Genomic DNA, 27571 nt, shown 5'->3' with positions numbered 1-27571 from the left:
AGAGGAAAATGAGCCGGGAGGAAGAACTTTCCTGTAATGAGAACGGGAACGCACTGAGGAAGGAGAGGGTGAGTTCAAGGTTGTATCCAGAGTTAAGGATTGTCCTGAAAGACCAACTTCCTCAGGGTTTGTCTGAGAGGGAGGAGGGTGCATAACCATGTGTAGAAATGCTTTCTTTTTTCTTCTAGTCATTCATGCATATGTACAGAAACTGCTCAACAATTTCTAATATCTTCAAAAAGTTGAATTAATCCACCAATTCATTCAAAAGTGAAATTTATATAACACTTGGGTTCATAAGAGTGACACATTTCAAGCATTTATTTAGTTTATTACTCTGCCTGTTGACAATATTCCCTAGATGTATTTAAGTGTAGTAAAGAAACAAGTTAATTAGCTTCAAGTGAAACGATGAATTTCCCAAAAATGTTGGAATGATTGCCTTTTGAACAACTGTCAAATTCAGCCAAGTATTGCCCGTGATTGTAGGACATACCAGTCATAACATAACGTTTGTGTTAAATATTTGTACTGATACCACCTAATATTGGATTTTCATTAGTCATAATCATCCCAACTACACAAAACACCTATTTTTGTAATGAATTTACTAAAGGTTTTCACTGATTACAGAAAATTAGCGTTTTATTGACATTCTAATTTTAACCTTTTTAAATCACTAGTAAAAGAATAAAAATTGTGTAAATGAAAAAGCTGGAAGTGGTTGAGAAGCACCGTTTGGGAGTGTATAAGTGTCGGCTCTTTTGTTTTGAGAACCGAGCCAAATGATCCGGATCCCGAAAAGAAGCCGGAATGCCCATGACTACCGGGGGTTCGGCGGTTACTCGTTTCCATGACGACATCCTGACACACTGAGAGTGGCTCAGGTTTAAATTGAGGAAAGAGAAGAAACAAATGCGATAAAGTTATATAAATAACGCGTACATGAGCTTTTAAAAAAAAGTTTTTTATGGTTTATGAGAACAACCAAAAGCTAGTAGGTAACTTAAGCATTTCTAAACTGCTGAACGCTGAAAATATTGGAAGTTACTTTGAAACCACTGAACGTTTACGTAAGCTAACCGCAATGCATTAGCTATTCATTCGATAAGCTCCAAATATGAACATAAGTAACGTCGATAGAAACGGTTGTCGTGCATTGTAGTCACCCTGATGTCAAAGGATAACGCTTAATAAGAAGCAACAACATGGAAGAAGATTACATTAAAAACATCCGTCAGGTAAAACTCAATTAATAATCACAATTCACGTAATGTTTGAACAGAATCACTAACTACCTTGTTTTTTTCCTTGTTTATGTTCCGTTTCTAGATGCTCATGAGTTGTGTGTCTATTTCTGGAGTCACTGAGAGGACATGGACAGAGGACAACATGAATACTCTGGATCAGTTTATTGTGGACACTTCAATTGGAGCTGTAGTGGTCTATATGCACAGATCAAACGGGCTGCAGGTGGACTTAAGAACCCCGCCACCGGTTAGTTTCCCTTTATCATCATCTTCAAGATTGACAAAGAAAAACAGTGTCTTCAGTAATACAAACTGTTACATGAGGCCTCTTTCTCTCTCTCTCTTTAATTAAATTAGTTACAACAACTTTACATTTTCCTTTAGGATTAATAAAGTATTTTTGAAATTAATTATTTAAAAAAACTGATGACTTATTTATGTTAATGTATTTTTAAGAATGGCATTATTAAATAAGTGTTTAACTGCTTTTTGGAGGTTTAAAATCCAGGATCTCTTACTGGCTCACACTAGGATTGATAATAGTCTTCATAATTTTTGAAGGACCTTTAAAAAAAAAGCAACATTCAATCTAATCAGGATATTCTTTCAACCTCCTGTTAAAACAGTTTTGGTCCAATCTACCTATAGCACTTCCTTAGACATTGAGATTTGCATAATCAACATTTGGTTAAATAATTCAATTTATGAAAGACGTAGAGATTAAAATAAAATACATTTGTTTCTGCAAAGCTCTTCCTACAATGGCATTTAAGTCAGCTTGAAGGATGAACTTTGACTGGGCCATCTTAACACTTGGTTGTTGTCTTTTTCAGCCAATCTGTACTAGAGTTGCCGCTGTGGCTGGTCTTGTTGTAATGTTGGACAGATAGCCTCACCTTTGACTTTTAAATTCTTTAAATTAATTCAGATCATCACACCTCCACTCACTCTGATCCCAAGCTCTTGAGGTTCTCAGTGTTACACAGCCTGAGATTCAAGTTAATTTGCTGGGGGATCAACTTCGGGAGATATTATGAGCTGTCTTAAATATTTCTCACTTACAAATGTTCTCACTGTAGAACTAGTGTTATTTTGGAAATGTTCCTGTAACCGTTCCCAAATTGATGGTCTGCTACAATTGCTTCTTCAAGTTCCTTGCTGAGGTCATTCTGGTAACCCACATCGTAATTCTGTATATCTTTTCATTCATCTGTCATCTGTGTTAATATTTGTACTCTGTGTTTTATAGTTGACCGTTGTTTGCCGTTTCTCTTCATGCTCTGCATCTGAATGTTTTTCCAATTTTGTACAGGGGGAGGTGATTGAGGGGCAATTCTACATCACCCGAACGCCAGGAGCCGTAATCACAGAGGAAAACTTTGATTTGGTGGTACAGTTTGACACGGTGAGGGACGACCCCCTCCGGGTGCTGCTGCAGGACATGACCTGCTTGCATCCCATTCCAGTTGCCTACAGCAGCTACAAAAAGAAGGTTAAGGATGAATATAGCAGGGACATGCATTACTTCATCACTTGCCTTACTGGTGAGAAAAAAAAGTGTGGGTTTTTTTCTCTGTACATAGTCAGTACCAGTGTTGTTTTTCACATGTTTCTGTTCTTGAGCAGATGACTTCTATAAGAAGGTAGGAAGAACAGTTCTCTACATTCCAGAGGAAGGCCTACTGTGCTCTGCTGAGGAAGCCAGCAAGGACAAGAAGCTGGTGAACAGAATGGAGAGTGAGTTTAAGGTTTACAACATAGTTTATGCGGGAATGTTTGTGAAAAGCAGCTTTTCACTCTCATCTGCGGTAGTAACTCACATGAAAAGCTCGACATAATCCATAACTGTGATCCTATGTGTTAAACTCACCTGCATCTCTTCAGGAAGACTGTAGACCCCATTTCCTGTTTTCTGACTCACCTATTACCTCTGCTCCAGTTATGATAATCCACTGGACAGATCAGATCAAAGAGTTACTGAACATCCAAGAAACCGTGGACAAGAGAGAACACTGTGGCCCGCTGCAGGAGATCGAGTTCTGGAAGAATCTCTCCACCAAGCTGTTGGAGATCAGCAGTCAGCTGCAGAAGCCAGGAGTCAAACACATCCAGAAGATTGTGTATCTGGCGAAGTCCTTATACCTACAGCGCTTTCAAGAACTTTCTGCAGAAATACAGGTAAAACTGTTTTCCAGGCAGTAGATGGAAAAGTTTGCCTGATCTTTATTTGCATTGTATAGAAAAACGTACAAACTATTTCTTTTTCTAATACTTCTTGTTAGATCAGTTAGGATTCCCCTCATTTGTTTCTTTTTGATAAATTCCAGAGTGATAAGTTTTGGTTTATTTTTACATCAGAGGTTTGCATACATTTCCTCAGTACTTGGTAGTGTTGCCTGTGCTGGAGTTCTGGTCAATTCCTCCCGACAGAATTGAGACAGATCTGTCCACAAATTCTCTACAGGATTGAGATCAGAGCTCAGAGATGGCTATGTAAAAACATTGTCTCTTGATTGTCCTTAATCCATTGTGGATTAAGGACAATCAAGAGACAATGTTTCATTATCTAATGCAGTGTTTCCCAACCCTGGTCCTCAAGGCACACTGCCCTGCATGTTTTAGGTATTTCATTGCTTCAGTCCAGCTGATTTCAATTGATGACTGATTATAGGACAGTGTGTCTTGAGGACCAGGGTTGGGAAACAGTGATCTAATGATCTAATTAGGTCATTAGATGATGGCCTAATGGTGAGGGTCATTATCCATTGGAAGACTCTTTTTAAGTGGGAAAACTTGAGAGGCGCTTTAGGTTTACAAAATAAAGGAATATGTCCTTTGAGAACCATAATGAGTTAAAATGTTTTGCTAATGTTATTAAAGACAAAAGGAAGTGATAATAATCATCACCTCTCCATAATATCTTCCTGCCCAGGAATGCTCGATGCAGGCGGAGTCAAACCTGACCTTCCTGTCCATCCTTAAGAAGCCCTGTGAAGAGCTTTCCAATCTCAAGCCAAAACAAATTGCTTCAAAGCTGCGACACATCGTGGTCCTCATTCGAATCATCTGGGTCAACTCACCCTCCTACAACAGCAATGAGAGAATCACTGGGCTCTTCTGCCAGGTACGCGGATACATCTAATTTCCACCATGTGTGGCTAAAATCTGCCAATGATAAAACCAAACTTCAACTTTCAGCCAAGATTCTGAGAGTTTTATTTGATGCGATGGTCCAAGTTGGCTGAACATTGAGTATTTCTTAAGTCGTTTCAGTCAGTTTGGAGCCAAAAATCTTCAGGTTCTTGCTAAAAATATGATGATGAGAAAGGATTTTATTTTTCATTTTTATATTGGGGACACATGGTCCAGTCTACCTTTGTTACTGGGAAATTGTTATTTCCCATAATGTAGATAATGAAAGTCTCAAACCAAAGAAGATTTCTTCAACAACATATTACTTCTACAGGCATTCACACTTGGGTATTGTTCTCTATCTACAGACGTTGTGATTCCTGATAATATATATGTCTTACAGTAAAATAATGCAACATGTTGGTCACATTAAAGACATTAGAGGTGCCAAATGTTAAATTGTTTACCTCTGTCTTATTACTGGCAGAAAAACCTGGTACCAAGGATATGTAGACATTTTATATTCTCTGTAATTATCATTGCTAACTTTGACCAACATCTCAGGATCTAAAACTCACTTTAGAATGTGAACAAAATTTTTTTGACTCAACTGTACCCCACTGTATGGAGGGCCAAAGGAGACAAAATTAAATCAAATAAAATCATTGTTCAATCAATTTTGCCCCTTTTGAAACTCCGTACCATTATGGGTGGGTGTGGACATTATACATGCAGTTTAAATGGAAATCATATGTAGTCTAAACTTTTTTCAACTTTTTATTTTCAGTCAACAGAGTCCCAAAATTGAAGGTAATTAACAGCACAATAGATTATGTTTGGAGAACATGTTGCTTTGGTAAAAAATTATGTAATTATGGTGGTTTTTTTTGTTGTTTTTTTTTTGTTTGTTTCACCAGAAGACGGTCAAACAGAAGAATAAAACCTCAACCCTGTCTAAGTACACTTAAGGTGACAAATGTTTGTGTTCTGAAACCTTTCAGATGAGTAATGAGATCATCCGTCTGTGCAGTGAAAACATCTCTCTGGACGATATCTTCGAGGGCCAGTTGACATCCAGCAAGCGAGTCCTCGACGACTGTATCCAGTGTTGCACATCCTGGAAGGACACTTACATGCATGTCTCAAAGCTTCATCACAAGTAGGACAAAAGTAGCCTCTCTGTTGAATTTCTGAAACATTCTCTGAGGCTGATGTGGTTAGAAATATTTGTTATGTAGATATTGTGAACCACTGCAGTAAAACCGATTGAAAAATTAAGTGGTTGGACACATTTAGGATATATTTAAACTTGAAATAGGTTTTTCTGTTTATTTTTATTTCCGGCTATGTTAAGTACAAATAGTGCATATATGAGAGCATGTACATTACTTTCTATACATGCTTCCTGTCTTAACCAGGAAACTCTTAGAAGAGTGTTTAAAGTTGAACACTTGCATTTAAAGGTATCAGTTTATTCTGTGGTGTAGCAGTCTTCTGCTTCTCTCCTGGCAGGCATTCTCACAAAGGCTGGGTTCTGGACAAAACAAAGTTTTTCGTGGGGATTGATGCCTTCATTTTGAGGCTCAGCAACCTGCTTGAGGTCAGCATATCTTTGTTTGATTGGTTTTCTTTGTGCTGGTTTCGATGAGTCATCGTTTCAGAATGATTTGAAGTAACCTCAGAAAACAGCAACTGTAGCCAGAATCAGAAATCCATCAGACAAAATTCTGGGAGAAATTGAGAATCTGCTCCCTGTGTACCGACAGCAAGAAATAATATTCCAGTGAAACAGCTGCAGCCAAACCGTCTAAGTCCTAAACGCAGCGCCGGCGATTCAGTCAAATTTGCTTTACTGTAATTCCGCCACACTTTGCGCTGTCTGAAAATTTCCAACGGTTTCTGAAAGGGGAGACATTGCGCTTTCCAGCCAATCTCGGGTTATTACGGTAATTTCACCCCCACCGTAGCAGGGAGTGAAATTACACTTTTATAGTAAATTGCGAAAATAACTTGCTAAATATTGAAAGTTCCAATTGTTATGGATAAATGGGCAAATATATTTACTCACAGGACATTTAAAGAACTGCGTACAATTAAAATAAGCAAAAATATCCAGGTGGAGACTTTAAATTTAGGACATAAATGGTTTTAAGCAGTGTTGTTGTTATTTGCAGCATTGTTTTATTCATAACCCTTTCTTATTGTTATTGTTTATTACTTTTGTATGTGTTCCCATAATCCATCAGGTCTGTGACTGCCAGTACCAGTTTGCCCGTTGGGACGACGGCCGGAAAAGAGATATGCCCTGCTTCAGAGGCAGCACCGGACCAGAGCTGACCCGCAACCTGCTGAAGATAGAGACCAGCTTCCACCAAGGACTGCAGAACCTGCGCGCATTTGGCAAGGGGATCCTTGATGTCCAACATCCCACGTGGAGTAAGGAGTTCAGCAGGTTGGTCTGCTGCTGTTCAGTTTAGAGCAAAAACTGTTGCTAGAGATGAATGTTGCAGTTAGACTTCTTTGTTTTTGTTTCTTGATGAGTCATTTAGCCTTTTTTTCAAGCTGTTAGACTAAGTACCTCCATCGGTTTGGACTATTCTAGAAATTCAGTCATATGCATAATTCAAATGTCAGGAACAGATCAGATTTAAAGGACGTGGAGGAGATTATTATGTAAATTGAGCTTTATATGATGCTTTATTGTTTCTCCCGCATCAAAAACATACTTGAAGTTTTGCTTTGATTCTTTCATGGATGTTTGAGAAATCCTTGAATCTCTTTGGCAGCCATTGAGAGGTACCTTAACACCTGCTCAAACAAAGAGCTGCTGTTTTACCCAAAGCTCCTCCTGGGAGCTGTAGTACCCAGCCGAACTTCCGCCTCACAGAGCACTCCTTCCCCTCACCTCCACATTCAGCTCCTCTAGACTAGTGGCAGCAGCAATTGGCAAACACCTGGCGCAGCTGTGCACCTGCTGAGCTCCTAAGAACAGTTGTAAACCACATTATGGAGAAGCACAGAGGTGATGACGTGCTGAAGGCAGAGAGTGAAAGAGAATAGAAACCTGTTAAAGAAACGTGGGGTAATTTCAAGACAATGATGCAAAAATTTTGATTTATACAGTATTTTTATAACCATAGATGGTAAAAGTTACTTAATTGTGCTATAAAAGCAAAATGCTGGTAATCTAGCAGGCATTTATCTATATGTAATTTCATTATATCTTGACTTCCAGAAGCTACATTTAGATAACTGATTTTAGATAATATCCGCTTTTTTACATCAAACTAATATTTTAAACTATTCTTTTATTGTATAAGTTTACAGGTATTCTCCCAGCATTTTTTTTTTCACAAAAAAAACTAACACATATAAACAGCAACAAATTGAATGAACGTATTAATAAAGTTTTGATGAGTTCAAACATAAGTTTGTCCAAAACACATTTGTTATTGTATTGTGGGCGAATGGTTTTTAGTAATATCCACATTTTCTTTTGCTTGTTTTGTTGAAAATATGCTAAAAATGTTAATTTTGTCAGAACATTAAAGAATAGTGTGAATGCACAAGAACCGATCAGTGTCTGTCACAGCAACACCTCTGCTTTCTGCGTCGACTCTGGTTTAGGTTAAAAAATGCTCCATAAATCTATATTTAGCAATTAATATACACATTACAACTCCAATTACCGATGTAAATAATCCTTCATATTTTCCTTGACATGAACATTAGATTGGAGGGGTCAGACGCAGAGCCACATTAGTAGGAAAAATCGGCAGTGCTGGCTCTGAACGGCCCCGGCTAATGGCTGTTATCGAGTTAATTAGTTTACAATCTCTTCATTCAGTCTTATTGAAAAAAGCAATGAAGGACAATAATAACTCTCAGCCCATTCCTGTCACATCAAGGAGACCACTACTGGTCCATGTGACTCATCTGTATTGCTTGTTTACCTTAGTGTGCATATATAGAACTGAATAAACTAATAAGGAAGTCTCTACCTTATTAGTTGTTTAGTTGCAGTTGTTTTTTTACTAAACAACTGCAAAATGCTCATTTTATCACACATAACAATTAAATGTACTACAAATGAGCTTTTACTTTTACAGAAAGTAAAAGGAAAATAATAGAATACTTAATTGACAATAATGCATAAATGCAGTGCAGTGATGATAGCAAAGTAAAGTAAAACATACTCAGTATGTTGTTTAACACCCTTAGCTTATACTATATAGATATACAGTAGATACTGTATATCTCAATGTAAACATAAGCCATGAAAGATTTAGGGTACATTCAGACCAGCTCAGCTTAGTTGCTTTAATCAAACTCTGATTCATTTGTTTGGAAAGTCTGGTTTGTTTGAGAAGATGCGAATGTGCAATCAAACTCTGATGTGGACCAAAAAAGGAAACTCTGGTCTGCCCAAAAACCCACATCTCAGTACGGTTAAAGTGATCTCTGGTGTGATTTGAATGCATGTGTGAATTCCAAGCAGACTAGATACCGCTACAAAAGCAAGAAGCAGAGTAAACCACATGGCATTCTGAGTAAATACAACCCAAATAATAATGTGAATGTGGGACAAAAGGCTCGTGGAAGAGAAATCATACATGTGCTAAAATCTGACGCCACTCCATTTTTGTACATGTCATGAAGAGGGAGGTTGTGCTTATCTCTTCTTCAGAGGTTTTCATGTCGTTTCCTTCAGTGGTTTTTGGTGCAGCGCCACCATGTGTGGGGAGGGGAACATGTTGCTCAAAGGGTTTGGTTCATTTGGCAGTGCAGTGTGAAAGCAAACCGCACCAGCTGAAAATGTAACAAATGTTGCAACTTTGGTCCTCAATCTACCAGACTATCTTGTGTGAAAACACACTTAAGCTCTATGAACCAGCTGTGAAAATATGACATTGAAAAATTAATTACCACTGTTTTCCTCTCATTACTGAAATTATTTCTGATTTTTGAATGTTTAACTTCACAAATGTCCCCCACATCATTTCTCCTTTAAGTTTGCTGCAGCATTTTTACAGATTTTTTTGCATTTTAATTTTGGGGCTTCGGGATAACAAAGAACTGAAAGAGCTCAGCTTAGAAGTAAAAATGGGTGGAGTGGATATTCTGCATCACTCTGCTACAAGTTGACTTGAGTGATGTTGTTCATGTCTTTTATGTGATGGTTTGCCGTTTTATTAGGTTTTGTACATTTGTAAAGGATCTGGAAATGATGACCCAGGAGTTGATGAATTCAGCTTTCCGGACCGTGAACACAGTTCAGGAAGGAGTCAGGCTTCTGGACATTTTCAGTCCGATGTCCACACGCAAGGTGTTTGACAAGCACTCACATTTCACAACATGTTCATTTTTACTCAATGGACAACCTTTTAAATTCCCATCTTTAGCCTTTCCTGTTTATTCTCTCTGACGTTCTCTTCTTATGTTGATCTGTGCCGTCACAGGCCATACGGCGCACAATGGAGGAGAAGTCAGAGGAAGTGTACAGCATCTTCAGCAAAGAACTTAAATTGGTGAAGGAGGCAGTGGACCAAAGGGGTCGCTGTTATCCTGATCACATGCCACAAGTTGTGGGGCAGGTCATGTGGGCCAAAGCTCTCAAGCAGCGCCTAGAAAAACCCATGGAGGTACATCTATCAGGCTCTCTTTTGCGCCGAAATTTAGTAAAAACTGTTTTCTTACTGTTACTCATGGTCTCTTCCAGATCCTTCAGAAGTGCTCCTTTATGCCGGAATCTTCCAACCGCAAGGGGATCATTTTTACCTATGTGCAGGTGAACCAGATCCTGGCTGAGATTGTGAGGAAAAACTTCTTTGACTGGACTCAGAACTTGGATGGACAGTACCTGAAGAAACTGCAGCAGACTCTCTTGGTGCGCCCCAAGGGCGCTCGCTCCAGGCTGGAAATCAATTTCGACAAGTAGGTCAAAATTAGAAAAACAGAAAGAAATAGTCATGAATTTTTATGTGATTAGAATTGAGTTTGTGCTTGAGTGTCTTTGGTTATAGACAGCAATCCTTTTCAGTTATATGGTTTGGCTTGAAAAATTAAATTAATCTGAGAACATTAATGTTACACACAAACACCGAAAAACTTACAATTTTCACAAATATAAAATTCATTGTAAGTTTTGATTTTTCAACTGCCCAACCCCAACTCCAAAATGCTGGTTGCTTTCGGGTTGCAAACTTTTCACACAGAAACCTGATTGCGGTGACCTTTAATTAGTAGTATGAATAACCATGCATAAAGAAGAATAGGATTTTAGCAAAAAAACCAGAATTGAGCATCCAGACCTACTGACAAAACCTTTTTCAACAGACCAACTGAAAGTCCCAGACCAGTTAGAGCGCTCATAGTACTGAAATATACTGTACCTTAACTGGCTGCTTTGCAATTGCCTGCCAGTATTGTCAGGTAGCATTGAGCTTAGGTATTTCAGCTTCCCCAGCTGCATTTTCTTTTGAATATTTAAATTTTCTCTGTGGAATAGCCCATAATTAGTCTGTGTTTTATAACATTGAACTGGCAAAACATGGATCAGAACCACAATCAATGAACACAGGGTAGTACAAAGTTTTCAGATTACAATTGAATCAAAAGTATTATGAACATTTGTCTCCCCATAACTAATGAAAATGCTTTATGTCAAACACTGTTTGATCCAGCAACCTGTTGAGGCTGTTTTCTGAGATCCAGTACTGGGACCGAATGAAGTTTGAGATCCCACAGATTGTATCTGACATGTACCAGAGCAGGGAAGAGATCCGGCTCCTCCGGGAGAGAGTGCTGCTGCTCATCAGGAACTACAACAGGTCTCATCTATACTTGCTTCAACTGTGGATTACAGTACACCTACCTTCAAGTTAAATATAAACCATTCAACTTTTTTTAATTTTTTTTATTTCTGCAATGTTTTTTGTTGTTGCTGTCAGGATTGTTGGAATGCTCTCTCGTGAAGAGCTGGGTCTATTCCGGGAGCGGATCCGTTTCCTTGACAAGAAGGTGGAGCCCGGCATGACCAAGTTGCTTTGGTTGTCCCAAGGAGCTTCGAACCACTTCATCAACGATTCCCTTCTCCACATTGACAAGGTTTAACACAAACCTGCTAATCCTCTCTCGGTAGTTTTTGAATACAGTGGAGCCTCTGTATTCATGGAGATTAGGCACAGAGACTGCTGGCAAATTGCTACAATCCACCAACACCTGAGACAACCTCTAAAAATGCTTTAAACTGCTTATTTCAATAATTCTAAGACTGAATATACCTTAATATACCTCAACACACAACAGAAATTGTTTACCATAGAAGCTAATATTCACAGGCTTCTTTTTTTCTGCTCTTGGGATTACAGCCTATTTTGATTTCTTTAATAAAGCGGACACGTCCTTCTTTTCTCTCTTTTCATTACCTCTCCAGGTCCAGTCTGTCATTGATGGTTACAAAGTTTCCAATCTGTCCATCTCCAACCTCTGTAGGCAGATCAGTGAAACTTTGCTGGTTAAAATAGATGGGAAGACAGTGTACAGGTAATAAGTTCTGATTTCTTCTCTGTTGTGTCACTATGATGGCACACTAACCAAACACGAAACCTTTAAGAAATGAATCAGCTGAGTGGTTCTGTCATTCCAAACCGCCTGCTGTTGGCTAGAAACCTGGAATTTGAGGATGACCAGAATGCTCACCAGCAGAGTCGTCTCCAAGTGCTGCGCTCGGTACACCAGGAAATTGTTGATATCATGACTCAGATTCACACCATCTTTGCCGGGGATGGAGCTGAGGTTGGAACTATGTTTTTATGCTTTTCTATGCTTAAAAATCACTTTCTGGAGTATTAAGTGTGCTTTTATTTAAAAAAAAATATTATTTAACAAGTATGTTAAATGTGCTATGCAAAGGAAAGAGAATTGACCCAGATCTAGACTGCCTTTCAAAAGTATTTACATCCTTGAACTTTGCACTTTTTGTCACATTACGGCCTCAAACCTAGTTGCATTTTATTCAGATTTTACAACATAGTTCAGAATTGTAAAGTGAAAGGACATTTTTACTTGTTTCATTAACTGGAATTAAACTGCACCCTTTTCCCTCTCACTTAAGTCAGTACTGTATATGACATATTTTGCTGCAGTTTCAGAGACAAGTGTTCACTGATATACAGTATATCAGTCTTTAAGAAAAGTTAAATTCTTGAGACAAATTTATGTCCATGTTTCTTTACAGAGCCCAATTTTATAGAAACCATCTATAAGCATCATTTCTTAAAGTCTTGGCACAAATTCTTAAATGCATCTAGATCTGCACTTCGACTAGACCACCTCAGCTGATTAATATGCTTAAATCTAAACCTTTGCTGTATGTTTTGGGTCCTTGTTGTACTGAAAATTTTACTTCCACCCCAGCTTTATGTCTTTTGCAGCTTTTTTCCATCCACCATTAACTCAAGCCAAATATACTATGTTTTCTTTGTTGTAGCAGGCTACAGATACCCGACATTCTTCCAGCATTTGGTCTTCTTTTTGCCATTCTTCAAATAACTCATAATATCTAATCTAATATCTGTGGCATGCATAGTTGGTACCTAGCCTGTCAACAAATTCTTCCATCTCAGCAGTGGCTCTTTGCAGTTCATCCAGAGTTAATATCGAATCTCTTAGAGTAAAGGGCTAGCCAACAAGCAGCATAAATACCTTTGAAGGGCTCTGTATAAATAGATCTAAATAAATGTTTCAAAGATAAATCCTCCTTTTCCTCCCAAAAGATAATTTGTTGTCCACTAATGTGTACTTTGTAAAAACCTGAGCTCTGATGTTGTAGGTCCAGGAACATTGGGAAACATATTCAGAGAAGGTGGACCGGATAGTGGAAGAGGCATTCCGGTTTAACATCAGGGACTCCATGAAGAAACTAAGCAGAGCCATCACCGGGGATAGCAAGACATCTCCCAGTCCGCTGTTCAAAGTGCTAGTACTTCTGCGGCAGGCGACTCCTCAAAGCGTGCCAAAGGTAACGCAGACTCACACAGCCTTTTAAAACTACTGTGATGCTGTAAGCTAGAGATTTCTCTTCAAACAGCTCAACACCCACAATGAATGTTATAAGAAAAATATATTTTTTTAAAGGGACAATATTATGTGAAGTTAGTGTTATTCCTTCATCCAAAACATACCTGGAGTGTTGCTTTGATTTTTTTCATGCATGTTTGAGAATTCTTTTAATCTGGCAACCATTCAGCTGTGCAAAATGCCTGTGGGGTCCAAGCACCTCCTCCTCAGAGTTTCACTTTCTAAACTTCTGAGCTTTTGCATTATACACCAGCCCTTCTCCTGTGACTCCCCCATTCAGCTCCTTCAGACTAACCAGCAGCAATTAGCATCTGCTGATCTCAGTGCAACCCTGATGAAAATGTTAAAGGTGTAACAGAGGAGTTCTGTTGTGAACTCCTCCTGCTCTTTCTGAGTTTCAGAAAGAGCAGGAGTTTCTTAAGGAGCCAGAGACCCAATTTCAAGGAGCTAAATGATAAAGTCCAATTTTCTTTAAGTCATATTTGATCTGTACAATATTTTTATTACAACTGAAGGTAACATAGTTACTTGATTGTGCTGTAAAAGGGCAGTAGGTGGCTGTTAAACACATGATATTGACTCTTTAAATAGATAAGAAAAGAACAAACAGAAATTGAGGCACTTGGGTAGATCCCTCCTGAAGCTAGCAGTTCTGGGCGATGTTTGAGGTCTAAGGTGATCCTAAATTTAAATGTAAATATAAAAGAGGTTTTGTAGTGCTTAATTTGTGTTTTAAAGAATCACCTTGCTCTGTAATCCAGTTTGGGTTTTTTTGTTTACAGCTGGAGTTCTCGCCGACTCTACAGAAACTTGGAGAGATTGTGAACATTTTGCCTCAGTTGATCAAAATCATCTCTGAATTTAAGCGTCTCCCTGAGCTTCTCTCCAACAAAGGGTTTCAGGCTGTCCCCATATACATCAGCATAGGTTGGAAACAAATATATATCATAGCGTACACCTGCTTCAGTGCTTTTTCATATTTTGTCATGTTATCACTTGATTGTTCTTTACTGGGACTTTATTGGATATAGCAACACAAATGAGCACACAATTGTGAAGTCAAATAAATATCTCAAAAGTGTGGCATACATTTTTGCATTCTTACCCCTCTAATTATGCACCCCTAAATAAAATGCATTAATATACACAATGTATACTTCCCCAGAGGCTCCTGTGTGGATGTAACATGACAAAATATGGAACAATTAAAATGATTAAATATTTTCATAAGAAGCTCAATGATTTTTATCATCTTCCCCATTTTGATTTTGATTGATCACTCAGAGCGAGACGATCGGATTATTAAGACTCAGGCTGCAATTACAGCAGGCATGTCAGCCAATGCCAGGCAACTGGAGGCCTATTTGAAGAGCTGGGGCAAATACAGGCCCATCTGGGAAAATATCAAAGACTACATTATACAACGTTACAGGACAGCCAACACTTCAGTATCGACTTTTGATGCAGATATACAAAGGTATACGATTCCTCTGTCTCTGTTGAAGGAATTTCTGCAAATACATACAGTGTGTTTTGCAAAGACATGTTTTATGAATGGTTGATTATTATCACAAACAATGTTCCTGTGGTCTCCCAGATACACTGAGAACGCCAGCAGTATTCAACAGGAAGAGACTGTCGTCACCATACAGTTTGTGATGCTGGACTGTTCGCCACTCAAGTCCACCCTGGTGCAACATTGCAATGAATGGCAGAAAAAGTTAACACAGCTTCTCAGCGAGATAGCAAGCACTCATCTAGAAGAACTTTATAACTCAATGAAAAGCAATGCCCATAGGTGTGCAACAATTTCTTATTCTCCAGCTGTTTTGACACATCAGCACAACAATAAACTAGGAGTAGCACAGTTTTCTCAGATGATAGTATTACCAAGAAGCATTGTTGGCACAAATGCTCTCACTTATTGTGCAAATTTTAGTAATGCTACCTCTTGGATTCAGTATCATACATCAAATCTTATTTATATGATAAAAGTGCACAGCTATGACCAGTTCTCTGACATAAAGGAGTCCAGTGAATGAATGAAATTCTGGAAGAATATGGGGGAAATCCTTGAGTTTAATAATCTACATTGTTTATGTTCAGGTTGATGAAACCACCGCAGACGCTTGAGGAGCTTAGTGATAGCCTGACTCTTTTAGCGAATCTCAATAGTGATTTGGCCAACACAGAAGCTCAGATTCCTCTCATCCATGAACGATTTGCCATCCTCGACAAGTATGAAGTCGAAGTGGTGCGCCGTGTAAGTATGCATGTTCTTCACAATGTCTAGAAATTGATTTAAGGTACAGGAGTACATTTTCAATAAACAAAAGTTAACACTGCTTAAATTGGTTGAATATATGTATACATTCTTAAGAAATAACAGCTGTAGGTTATAAACGAGTTATTACCACATAAGGAGTTACAGTATTGTATTGTCACACTTACGCACACATCATTGCCAAGTATGTTATATTAGCTAAAACATTCTTTATTTTTTCTTGGGAACTGAGCTTCCTACCTCTTACTGATGGATCACAACAGTGTAAACAGATAATTAGTTGTTCAATATTAACTTTTAGGTTTCCTTTTCATAGTATATCAGTTAAAATTTGTTGAGAGTTAATGCTAACCTTTCTAACATTTTCCCTATGTTACAATCTACGTAGCTAAACAGTGGTAGCTGGCAGACAGAAATTAGGTTATATAGCTTTTTGGTATCTTTGTAGCTTCTGAAAAAGCCATTTTATACGGTTGCCCAGAAAGGTCAACAAAATGTGATAGCCCCAACACACCAACTGAAGCCACAATAACCAAAAGTACAAAGGAAGCTATGCTGAAACAGAATTTATCTGTTAAGTTTCATAGTGTAACTTCAGCTTAGCATAGCTTTCGTTTTAGCATAACTTCCGTTTTAGCATAGCTTCCGGTTTCCATTCTCTTCAAGATATAGGTATAAAGATTAGAGATCAAAATATTACCAGTTCTTTAGAAATAACTGAATGCTTACCCTGTTTTTTCACATGACACTAACTGATGTATTAAATATATTTCAGTGTTTGGTTTATCTATCAGTAATATGACTCTGAAGAAATGAATCATGACTTTAATCCATTGTGTCTTGTTTGCGCCTGCAGGTTCAGGTCATGCGAGAAGATCTGAATGACAAGTGGATTTGGTTTCAGCAGGTGTTGATTAACAGTGACGCCACTCTGTCGAAAGACAAAGAAAAGTTCAAAACCGGCCTCATCCGCTCCTTTGAGGATTTCAAGAAGAAGATCGACGTTGTATTGCAGGAGTTCAACATCAAAGGTTACACATACGTGTTTTACCAGCAACTGGTCTAATTCAACATCAGTCCTAACTGTTTGGAAACTAGTTACATTCACTAAACAAAACATTGTTGATTCAATAAGCCTTGCACACATTTGTGTATTTGCTTTTTAATGGTTGTCATAAGTAAATATCTATGTGGATGTTTGTGTAAGTCTTAATATGCACAACACTACATTTGCATGTCCAGGTCCTTTTCAGAGCATTTTAAGCTTTGAAACGGCCATGAAACAAATAGAAGAACATCGTACCCAACTGGAGGCTCTAAAGCAGGAGCAAAACACCCTTATCAGTGGGCTGGCATTCTTCAGAATCGAACAACCTCCCTGTAAATTCATCATGGCAATGGAAAAGGTCTGAAGTTGCTCTTGGCTCTAACAGTTACATTAGCATTCAGTTATGCAAATGGTGATTGTAAAAAATTTCAACGGATCAATAATTTTCCTAAGTTGTTCCTGAAGTTGTTGTTTTTTTACGCGTCACTTGTGTCTGACAACTTTGTGCCTTTGTGCGCCTTCCCAGGACATGGATCAGCTCCAGGAGGTGTGGGAAATCTCTCAGGAATGGGATGAAAACTGGAAAAACTGGAAGGTTCTTCACCTGTCACAGCTGCAGACGCGGACCATGGAGGAAACAGCGCTGGAGATGTACAAGAGAGTTCGCGCCCTTCAGAGAGATCTCAAGGTTAGTTCTGCTATCCGGTGCTGGGCAGGATGATCAGCTTAGGCATTATGTAGCAGTTTCTATTATTATTATTATTATTATTATTATCAGTTTTGTCTTTTTAGGTTTCATTTTTGAAAAAATTATTACTGGTATAATCCAATGCATTCCCAGTTACAGACACAGTGAAGCCTCTCCACACCATAGTACTTCCTTTAGACGCATTTCTTAGTGGTTTCCTTTCCAGAGATTTGGGAATGTTTTACTTCCTGCCTCAGGTACAAGTGAATTGTTTGGCCTCCTTCAAAGTTTTTGACTATAATTCTCCGTCCATTTCTTATAATAACTTTGTTTTTCAATCTCCTGCTATGTGAGCATCATCAGTGTTTTTTAATAAAATATAAACTAAATTAGTGTTTGTTACAATCCTTTCTCAAGTGACAACTCAAATTCTGACGAGCTTCCACTTTGTTAATCAGTGGAAAACCATCACCGTTTGAACATTATGAAGTTAATGCGCTTCATTACACAACAATGGCTTGTGCTACTTAATAAAAAGTTTAGTACCTAGTTTGTAGTTTTGGTTTTGATCCAAAATGGTTCTGTCACTGGGTGCAAATGTAAATGATCTAAGCTTTGTAAAGGAAGCTAATCTATTTAGAAAAGCTGTGTTGCTCTGCTAGAAGAGAAAAACCCTTTGGAAGATGTAGAAAATAATTCAATTTCATGGGGTGATTATTTAGTTATGTACTGTTCATAGCAGATCAACAAACACTTTTTTACATTAATAAACCAATTTACATTAGAATGAATCTCACACCACAAACTGGACATCTGCCTTAAAGTAGTTAATCCCATTGACTGCAATCCCAGCTGCGCTAGAAACAACATCATATTTTGTGTGTTTTTACTGCAGGGTAAAGATTGGGAGATAGTTACTTCCTCCAGGGTGAAGCTTGAAAAGTTCAAGCACATCATCCCCCTCATTACTGATCTGAGGAATCCAGCCTTGAGAGACAGGTAACGGTTAAAATGATCTGGCTACGCTTGCAGTCCAAAACTACAGCATGTCCGAACGAGTGTTGTGTCTTTGTTACACGTTTATTATGGTCTGGTGCCTTTCAGACAAGCTCTTCAACTAAACCTTCTGACTCTTTGTCAGTTTTGAGGCTTCTTTCTTATTTCTCCAGGGGCCGTGCAGACCGTTGTAGCATCTGTCCTTAATCGGAAAAAATGGTCTCACGATTATGTGCATAATCCAAGCAGTAAACTCCTAGTGGATTTGTATCATACTAATAACCCTAAAAAGGTTTGGAGTTTTTCATAAAAAATGTGTATTAGTCCCGTAATTGATCCAGTTTGCTGGGCCTCAAACATGAACCCTGTTATCTGTAAAACTATACAACAGTTGCAAAGAGTTGGTGAGTTCTGTTTCGTATGTGGCACCCTCCTCTAGGCACCATGTGTTAGTTTGACACTGATGCATCAAAAGTAAAACAATTGTCATACAATTACATCCTTATATTTCTCTGTAAACTTATTCTTCCTGACATAAGAAATCATAAGTCTGATACATTGCATAGTTATTTTAAAGGCCATGAGGGTACTGAGAGAGAATTACTTTAATATAACAGTAACAGTAGAAGCATAAAAACGGTACAGAAGACGATGAGGGACAACATTTGGAATTCTGACTTTAATCTCCGAATTCTGAAAAATTAAGTCAGAATTTTGACTTTTGTCTTAATTTGGTTAAAATTGAGAAAAAAAAATCTGAATTCTGAAATTAAAGTCAGAATTCTGACTTTTTTTAAAAGTCAGTTCAGGGGATTAAATGTCAGAATAAAAACTGTGGCATTTTCATTGTGAATAAAAATGAAAAGAGAATTATACAACCAAGTATTACGGCCAGACTAAGACTTTTTTTTTATTATTATGGCACTAAAGTCATAATAATAAGAAAATAAAGTCCTATGATAATAAAGTTGAAATAAAACGAGAATAAAATCATAATATTAGGAGACAGAAGTAGTAATTTAATGGGAACTCCTGAACAAAAACTAGATTAAAAATAAAATGAATGTCGAACAACTTGCAAAGGTCTACTCAGTTTTACAAATAAATATTTTAATACATCAGCATCAAATTACTCTCAGTAACAGAACTTTAAAATTATTGTGCAAACAACAGTGTCTGTTTGAAGTAAGATCCAAACGGATTTGTCAGTCTGGTCACGTCAGATATTCGTAATTCGATTGAAGATTTTTTTTTTGTCAATTTGCATCTTCTTTCTGGTAACGTCACATTTTCATTCTGTTAAGGTTATGACTGTATTTTCACTTTTTCGAAAAACCTGAATTCTGAGAAAAAAGTCAGAATTCTTTTTTTCCAGTGGCAATAATTCTCTGTCGTAAAGCACAAATTTTTTAATATAAAAGTAAATGCATGTATGTAAACAGATATATATTTTTTTGCCCCTTAAGGTAGAATTTGTACCTGTTTTTGTTTCAGACACTGGACGCAGATCTGTGAGGATCTAGAGCGCACATTTGACCACACCAGCCCTGACTTCACCCTGGAGAAGATCATTTCTCTGAACCTGGATCATTACGCTTCGGTCATTTCGGAGATCTCTGGAGCTGCCAGTAAGGAGCTCTCCATAGAACAGGTTCGGATCTGATTTCTTGTTGATTCTTCATCTTACTTTACTGTGGAATAATGTTAGGAAAGATCTGAAAATGCAGCAGAGCGACTCTCCTCCATTCTGGCTTCAACTCTGGCAGCTCAAAATTTGCCGTCTTAGTCCTGCCAGCAGCCCCTCTCCCCCATTTCCCTTCCTCACTCTAAACCCTCAAAGGTTACATCAGAGCAGCATTACAGCCAAGTTTGTGCACATTGATGTGTGGAGCAATTAGCATATACAGTTGCCATGCAATTAGCACCTCATTTGTGAAATCAGCCAGTAATTGTTCATTCAGAAACTGGGATTCAATTCAAGGAGCTCTGAGTGAGGAAGAGCCTGAAAGGAGCAGTCGTTTGATGCTTTTAAACTACAAAACTCTAAAATTTTTATGTTAATTCACCATTACAATCTAGTATTTCTGAGACATTCTCCAGGCATAAATACTAGAAAATAATTTTATTGCAACTGTATTTTTAGTCTGTTTGCATTATAGTTTGCATTTGTTTTTTCAGGGTCTGATGAATGTCAGGAAGACATGGGATGAAGTATACCTGGACATCGTGCCGTACAAAGAGGAGGGCCACTACAAGCTGCGGTAAGGCGAGTTTTAATGTCAAGCAGAGGAACGGTTTCAAAAAGTTACAAATATTGTCACATTTAGCATGGCTCAATACTGTGAGTTGATGCCGCTGTGTAGAGCCTACAGGTGGCAGATTAAAATTTTCTGTCTTAAAAAAATTCTAAAAAAAAATTTATCAGCAAATTTACTCATTTCTGATGCATAGCCATCATTTCAATCCTTTCCAATCTAGTTTTAAAACGACAGCGCCGTCAACGGATTTAGAAAGCTTTGAGATGCAATGTGGTGGTAGCGTTTTATACAGAATAACAACGAATTGGCCTTTAACAAGTTGTGGAATTTGTTTTAACCTTAACCTCAAGTACAAAAAAAAAAAAAAAACTGATTCCACACTGACTGCAGGGAAACAATATATTGCAGAGCAAGCACTTTTGTTTTCAAACACTCACAGGAACAGACGGAATCAAAAATATTTATTGTAATGTGAGCATATGATGGCCTTTCATGCTGGTTAGCATTCCAGGACTGATGTATCAATTTAGACGTCACCATTCATGTTCTCTCATCCTCCTCAGAGGGAGTGAAGACGTCTTCCAGATGCTGGACGATAACCAGGTCATTTTGTCCACAATGAAGGCATCCCGCTTCGTTAAAGCCTTCGAGCGAGAGGTGGACCAATGGGAACACCAGCTCACCCACATAATGGACGTCATCGAGATGATCCTCTCCGTGCAGCGAAACTGGATTTACTTGGAAGTACACAATTGACCTTGCTCATTCATTGTTTGTGTTTTACAGACCTGCACCAGAAAGCTACATTTCATACAGAAGTTTTTAATCCAAAACAAGCGCTCTTCTCTTTCTCTGTTGCAACCAGTTGTGTTCTTTTTTTCCCCCCACTCAGAACATTTTCCAAGGAAAGGACATCAGGGAGCAGCTTCCTAATGAGTGCACCGAGTTCGCGGGCATCAGTCGCAACTGGAAGATCATAATGGAACGACTCCACGAGAATCCAAACGCCCTGCAGGGAACACATTATCCCGGTACCACAGCAGAGTTCATGTTTCTAATTTATACAATGCATTACAACCTGGCTGGGTCAGCCAATATTAGCATTAGTGTGTATATTTGGAGGCTGCACAGTGGCGCAGTAGGTAGCACTGTTGCCTTGCAGCAAGAAGGTCCTGGGTTCGATTTCAGGCCCAGGGTCTTTCTGCATGGAGTTTGCAAGTTCTCTCTGTGCATGCGTGGGTTCTCTCTGGGTACTCCAGGTTCCTCCCACAGTCCAAAAACATGACTGTCAGGTTAATTAGTCTCTCTAAATTCTCCCTAGGTGTGTGTGTGTGTGGTTGTTTGTCTCTGTGTTGCCCGGCGGCAGGCTGGCGATCTGTCCAGGGTGTACCCCTCCTAACCCCACTAGGGACAAAGGTGTATGGATGGGTGGTGTACATTTGGCAATAAAAATAGTTTTTTCAAATGTAAAAGGAGTTGTTTTGGAGTCAGGTTGGTTGTTTACATTTCTTTAAATTTGTGAAAAATGAATCTGAGATCAAAGATTCAGATCTTTGATTTCAGTCTTTGAGATCAAAGATTGAGGTCTGTTTTCTGTATATCTGTGGCAGAAAAAAAGCCACAGATATACAGGTAAAACCAGATGTTTACATACACTATGAAAACCCTATTTTCTCATTGTCTGGCATTAAAACTGGCTAAACCGTTTCTGTTTTAAATCCTTTGGGATTATGAAAATTATTTCTATAGCAATAAATGGCTGGATAAAGAGGATGACATTTTTTTAGATACTTTTTTTCCCTGTCATTATGGCCTGTCTTGGACCATTTGCTCCTAATTTTCTGATTACTTGCTTTTCTATAAAAGCCACTTGTGCCCCCCAAAAATTACAAAATTAAAATGATTAATACCTTTGAGTTAAATGGAGGTTCAGTTGTGGGTTTGATTTAAAGCAACACCTCAAACACTCTGCTTCCTTGCGTGACTTCAGACAGATTTGTTTAGCTCCACAAGTTTGGTAAAAATTTCCAGATGTCTAAATATTCCACATTTATCCGTTTGTTGTACACTTAATGATTAGTCAGTGTGGTTTTCGCAGGATCTTTTAATCGATGAACGCTGTTAACAAACAAGAGCCACAGTGAGCGCTTCCGCTGACCAGCTGTTACTGCGCTAAATGGCTCGCTGAGTCAATAAATATTTACAGTATAGGTCAAACAAATACTCACTCAAAACTTACACACAAATATCTCGTTACTTTACTCTAGCTCACTTCCCCTATATGAGACAATTTAGATAAATAGCAACGCTAATTGATATTTACCTGTTAATAAACAAGAGCGACAGTGAGCGCCTCCGCTGACCAGCCGTTATTGCGCTAAATTGCAGTTGGCTCGCTGAGTCAGGAGTGCTCACCGTGTTCTGTGTGCCAACTGGTGGCGAACTGCTGTAATTGCAGTTTAATGCATCAGTTCAAGGAGAAGTGCAGCTTAAGAGTATAGTCAACAGTCTTCAAATAAAGTAAGAAAAAGGGCGGGGGTGTAATTATTTCTAATGTCCATTCTGTCACAGGTTGAAACATTTTGAAACAAGTATAACGAACAGGAGGGTGACCAGCCATTATATAATCTGCTGTGTGTCACAGAATGACATCTGTTACAGCAAAGTGTTATGAGAAGCTTGAAAAATGACACCTGGAACATTTGACCCAAATTATACAGCTACAAATGTGTGCCTGTCCAATCCTGAGGAAAGGGACAATATCTAATCACATTCTGAAACCTTTCTTATGTTGGCTTTCTATTATAAAATAATATTTCATAAAACCTAACTTTTAAGTATCAGCATAAAATTTGAAGATTCTGTCATTTAACCAAATCATCAACTGTGACGTTACCTTGTCTGTTCTTTCTTTTAGGCTTGCTACAGACTCTGAATGACATGAGCTTCAAGCTGGAAGACATCCTGAGGGCCCTGGACATGTATCTGGAGACCAAGAGGCAGATCTTCCCCAGGTTTTATTTTCTGTCAAACGACGACGTGCTGGAGATCCTGGGCCAGTCTCAGAACCCCGAAGCCATGCAGCCTCACATGAAGAAGTGTTTTGACAACATCAAGAGCCTACGACTCGAGAAGGTGGAGAACAGATTTCATAAATGTGACGGTATCCACCTTATTTCTAGCCCCCATGAGGCTTTGCGTGATTTAGGGGCGCGACTTCCGCCGCTAACCGGAACCGCCATTTGTTTACATGTTAGCAACTCGCTAACCTGCTTTCCACAGAGGCTTTAGTCTATAAAATATGTGGGAACTCCAGCTATCACAGCTTAAACGTGGCAATATTGTTTTACCGCTACCTACAGCTAATGCGGGGAGGCATGGCGACTTGAAGAAAGGCCCGCAAATAACCCGCACTAGCATAGTTAGCTACTTCACTGACACAGTTGCTTCGGATGCAGATGCGGGTTTTCTTCCCTTGGCTTTCTGTCCACACAATGAAATGAGCACACATAAAGCATTTTGTGTTCTCTGTTCAAGTTTAGATTTTTTAGCCAAATTTTCTTTGTTTCCCTATCTGTCGGTAGACACACCTGTTGCTGCCACAAATTAGACTTGGTCTGATTATTAAAGTACAGCCACGAACAGCACAGCAGTTACCTGAGCTCCGCAAGGGCAGACACTTTCCAGTGGCAATTTGCTCTCTATAACAGGTGATTAATGTGTGATTCGGTTCGGTTCTAGTCCAGTGGGGAGATTCTCTGTATTACGGTCTGGAGCGCAGCAGCTGCGGTCATTTCTTCGCTGATTCGCAGCGACATTCAGCAACGGAGAACCTCGAGATTCTGGATGTGATGGACTAAATGAACCCAGATATTTTATTTTGTCTTATAAAAATGTTCCTGGCCCAAACATAATGATAAAGACTCAGATCATGAACTTTTATTATTTTTTAAATACAAACGAAAAATAAAATTCACGTCACACCAAGCTAATGTTATGTAGTTCTGGTGTTTTACACTGTCGGTGCAGAACGGCAGCTCAGAACTCTGACCAGTTTCGCTGCTTTTCTCGTCTTTATTACTGTCAGTTCTTCAGAGAAATGAGCTGCTAGCAGCGCTGCCAATTCACGGTCATTCCGTAACAACACGTAATGTTCGTGTTCCTGTCGCTCCCCGTGATTAAACTTATAATTATGATCCTCTGTACTGAGCAGCTCTCTGATAGCAGACGGTGTGTCCGTGAACAAGTTTAACTAAATATTGTACTATAACCGACAAGAGAGATGTAACTTGTATAATGAATATAGATTAGCAAAAAATCCTACAAATTACAGTGAAATACTGCTACTTCCGGTGGGCGCCGGAAGTAGCAGGAATAAGGTGGATAGAACAGACTTTTTCAAATTCTTGGTCATTTGCCCTGGCAGCAATTTTCTAGAGGGAAAAAACTCTTTGATTTCTATAATATTTCAAAACCACAGTGTTTGATGTCACATAAATTCATATCAAAATGATTCTCTTTTTAACGCAGAAACTGCTATTGTTTCCTTCATATGTTTCACAGACAAATAAATCTGTAAGAGCTGATGGGATGTTTTCAGCTGATGGCGAGTTCATTTTGTTCAACAAATCCCAGCAGCTGGACAAACCAGTGGAGGTAAACACAGCCGGGTTCAATCATTTCAATTTGCTTTTTGGATTTTTTGTAGTGGTATCAGGCCAGGCGGCATGAGCGGGCATTGGGGGACATTGCTCGCCCACAGAGTCAGCTGCCCCCCTACCCCCACCACCTCCCCTGGACTGGAAGCTGCTTGTTGTTTTTACCTTAGAATGGCCAACGCTCTGTTATTTCTATGTCAATTTGATACAGTAGAGGCTTCTGCACTTCCCATATCTGTGTCCTCTGTCACTTTTATCAGCAGTTAAAACTGTTTAATCCGTTGTTAACATGTCCTAACCTGTTTTTCCGACCCGCCTTCAAACGCAACATGAGCGCCTGTGCCACTGGTACAGGCGCGTACACCTCTTTCCATGAAAGAGGTCTTTTTATCTTTCCGTGAAAGAGGTGTACGGAGCCTTGTGTCAGAAGCCCATTAAAATGCTGTCTACATCGTTTTAAACTGTGTGATTGTGAGCGTGAGTGGGAATAAAAATAGCAATAGGTATTTTGTTCAATATAACACAGTAGGAGTGTAACAGGTAAACCTTCTATGGATGCAAACTTGACTAAAAACCCACCTGTTTAGGATTGTATTTGAAACGTAATCAATTACAAATTTATTGATGGAACCTGACTTGATGTCGTGATTTGATTGTTGATTCTATGTTGCATTGTGTTTCTGTGTTTGATATGATGTAAAGCACTTTGAAATGCCTTGCTGCTGAAATGTGCTATACAAATAAAATTTGATTTGATTTGATTTGCTACTCCTGGTGATTGTCATTGTCCAACTTTAGATTTGGCTTTGTGATGTTGAGAGGCTCATGCAGAATACTCTGAAGGCGCATCTGAACGACTGCCTTATTGATATGAAAAAGATAACAGGAACAAGAGAGAAATGGGTCAAAGACTGGCCAGGACAGGTGAGTTTATGTCGAGCTTCTTTCAGCCTGTCCTTCTGCATCTTCAGCTCTCATACCTCTGATTAACAGCAGTCTTTAGAATCTCCCATAAAGCACCCAATGTTTTAAACAAGTTTCCTTCCCGTCTTAGATTGTAATTACAGCGAGCCAGATCAAGTGGACGAGTGAGGTCACCAGAGCTCTCAACGTCAGCAAGGAGAGAGCAAACAAATCCTCCCTAAAGTCACTGAAGAAGAAACAGGTGTCGGGTGAAGCCAAATTTAGGCTTTATATATACTTTGCGCACATCTTACCTGGATGTTTGCATATTCCTCAGGTCTCTATGCTGCAAAACTACTCAGAGATGATACGTGAGGAACTCCCAAAAATCCTGCGTCTGAAGGTGGTGGCGCTCGTCACGGTGGAGGTTCACGCTCGGGATGTTATCGATAAGTTGGCCAAGACTGGCTGCAGTGACGTCAACGCGTTCGAGTGGCTCTGCCAGTTGCGACTGTACTGGGAAAAGGACAAGGACAAGGTGAGACAAGAAAAGCAAGCAGTACAAATCAGACTACTCCGAAGAATGATGATGACGCTTGAAATGACAAACTCGAGTAATCAATGAAAAAGGAATCTCCACCCACAACAAAAGTAGTGATAGAAAAGTCTCCAACTCCAATTTACTTCATAAAGTTATGATTTATATGTGAGTGATACAATGAGGAGAAGGAAGTCAAGAGAAATTATCACTAGGAGGTGTAGCCTGGAGACTTAACAAACTGGCACTCTATGGATGGATGTAAAAGCTCTCTGTGGCAAAAAATGTTCAACCATAAACTGGTCTGGTAAGGTAGATATAATTTTATCTACCTCAAAGAGACTAGTGGCAGCAGCAGTTAGTCAATTTCAAGGTGTCAAATTGATGTTTGATATGTACAGTATTTTTATAACAACTGAACGTAACAAAGTAACTTGACTGTTCTATAAAATGGCACTGTGTGCCTGAAAATACATAATACCTCCTCCTATACCTCCTCTTAACTTTTCCTTAAGCAATATCTGGTTGTATGAAGAAAACAGATCTAAAGATTTCTATATTTATAGTTGGAACAATCGCTTTCTCTAGAAAATGTTTCACAAGATATACATTGGGCCTGTGACGTTCCAATTCACTGGAGAAAAAAATGGGTAGATCTTCGTCACCAGAGGCAGGATGTGATGCATAACATGACAGGTTGAAAAATTTAAGGTTTTACTTAAAAAACTCATAAAG

At 38.8% G+C, this 27571-nt stretch overlaps 1 protein-coding gene across 1 annotated transcript in view; it reads left to right on the top strand.

Moving 5' to 3' along the window:
• The first annotated feature begins 783 nt into the window (after positions 1 to 783).
• dnah2 (dynein, axonemal, heavy chain 2) overlaps positions 784 to 27571 on the top strand; it is a 66001-nt gene continuing 39213 nt past the window's right edge. Inside the window, exons 1-34 of the mRNA XM_032582808.1 lie at positions 784 to 1241; positions 1333 to 1497; positions 2563 to 2794; positions 2877 to 2987; positions 3190 to 3428; positions 4183 to 4374; positions 5384 to 5541; positions 5895 to 5982; positions 6629 to 6834; positions 9579 to 9708; positions 9842 to 10024; positions 10102 to 10316; positions 11066 to 11212; positions 11333 to 11489; positions 11818 to 11927; positions 12050 to 12179; positions 13216 to 13404; positions 14246 to 14390; positions 14748 to 14940; positions 15061 to 15261; positions 15570 to 15726; positions 16604 to 16778; positions 16990 to 17153; positions 17322 to 17483; positions 18379 to 18482; positions 19974 to 20130; positions 20658 to 20740; positions 21301 to 21481; positions 21630 to 21768; positions 23655 to 23872; positions 25301 to 25393; positions 26194 to 26319; positions 26450 to 26560; positions 26636 to 26836. Of these exons, the coding sequence (XP_032438699.1) occupies positions 1209 to 1241; positions 1333 to 1497; positions 2563 to 2794; positions 2877 to 2987; positions 3190 to 3428; positions 4183 to 4374; positions 5384 to 5541; positions 5895 to 5982; positions 6629 to 6834; positions 9579 to 9708; positions 9842 to 10024; positions 10102 to 10316; positions 11066 to 11212; positions 11333 to 11489; positions 11818 to 11927; positions 12050 to 12179; positions 13216 to 13404; positions 14246 to 14390; positions 14748 to 14940; positions 15061 to 15261; positions 15570 to 15726; positions 16604 to 16778; positions 16990 to 17153; positions 17322 to 17483; positions 18379 to 18482; positions 19974 to 20130; positions 20658 to 20740; positions 21301 to 21481; positions 21630 to 21768; positions 23655 to 23872; positions 25301 to 25393; positions 26194 to 26319; positions 26450 to 26560; positions 26636 to 26836 (5295 nt within the window). The 5' untranslated portion in view covers positions 784 to 1208. The remainder of the gene's footprint in view (positions 1242 to 1332; positions 1498 to 2562; positions 2795 to 2876; positions 2988 to 3189; positions 3429 to 4182; positions 4375 to 5383; positions 5542 to 5894; positions 5983 to 6628; positions 6835 to 9578; positions 9709 to 9841; positions 10025 to 10101; positions 10317 to 11065; positions 11213 to 11332; positions 11490 to 11817; positions 11928 to 12049; positions 12180 to 13215; positions 13405 to 14245; positions 14391 to 14747; positions 14941 to 15060; positions 15262 to 15569; positions 15727 to 16603; positions 16779 to 16989; positions 17154 to 17321; positions 17484 to 18378; positions 18483 to 19973; positions 20131 to 20657; positions 20741 to 21300; positions 21482 to 21629; positions 21769 to 23654; positions 23873 to 25300; positions 25394 to 26193; positions 26320 to 26449; positions 26561 to 26635; positions 26837 to 27571) is intronic.

This window comes from Xiphophorus hellerii, chromosome 14 (genome assembly GCF_003331165.1).
Source record: "Xiphophorus hellerii strain 12219 chromosome 14, Xiphophorus_hellerii-4.1, whole genome shotgun sequence".
NCBI lineage: Eukaryota > Metazoa > Chordata > Actinopteri > Cyprinodontiformes > Poeciliidae > Xiphophorus > Xiphophorus hellerii.
Note: the sequence above shows the minus strand (reverse complement) of the source record. Positions and strands in the feature narration are given on the sequence as shown.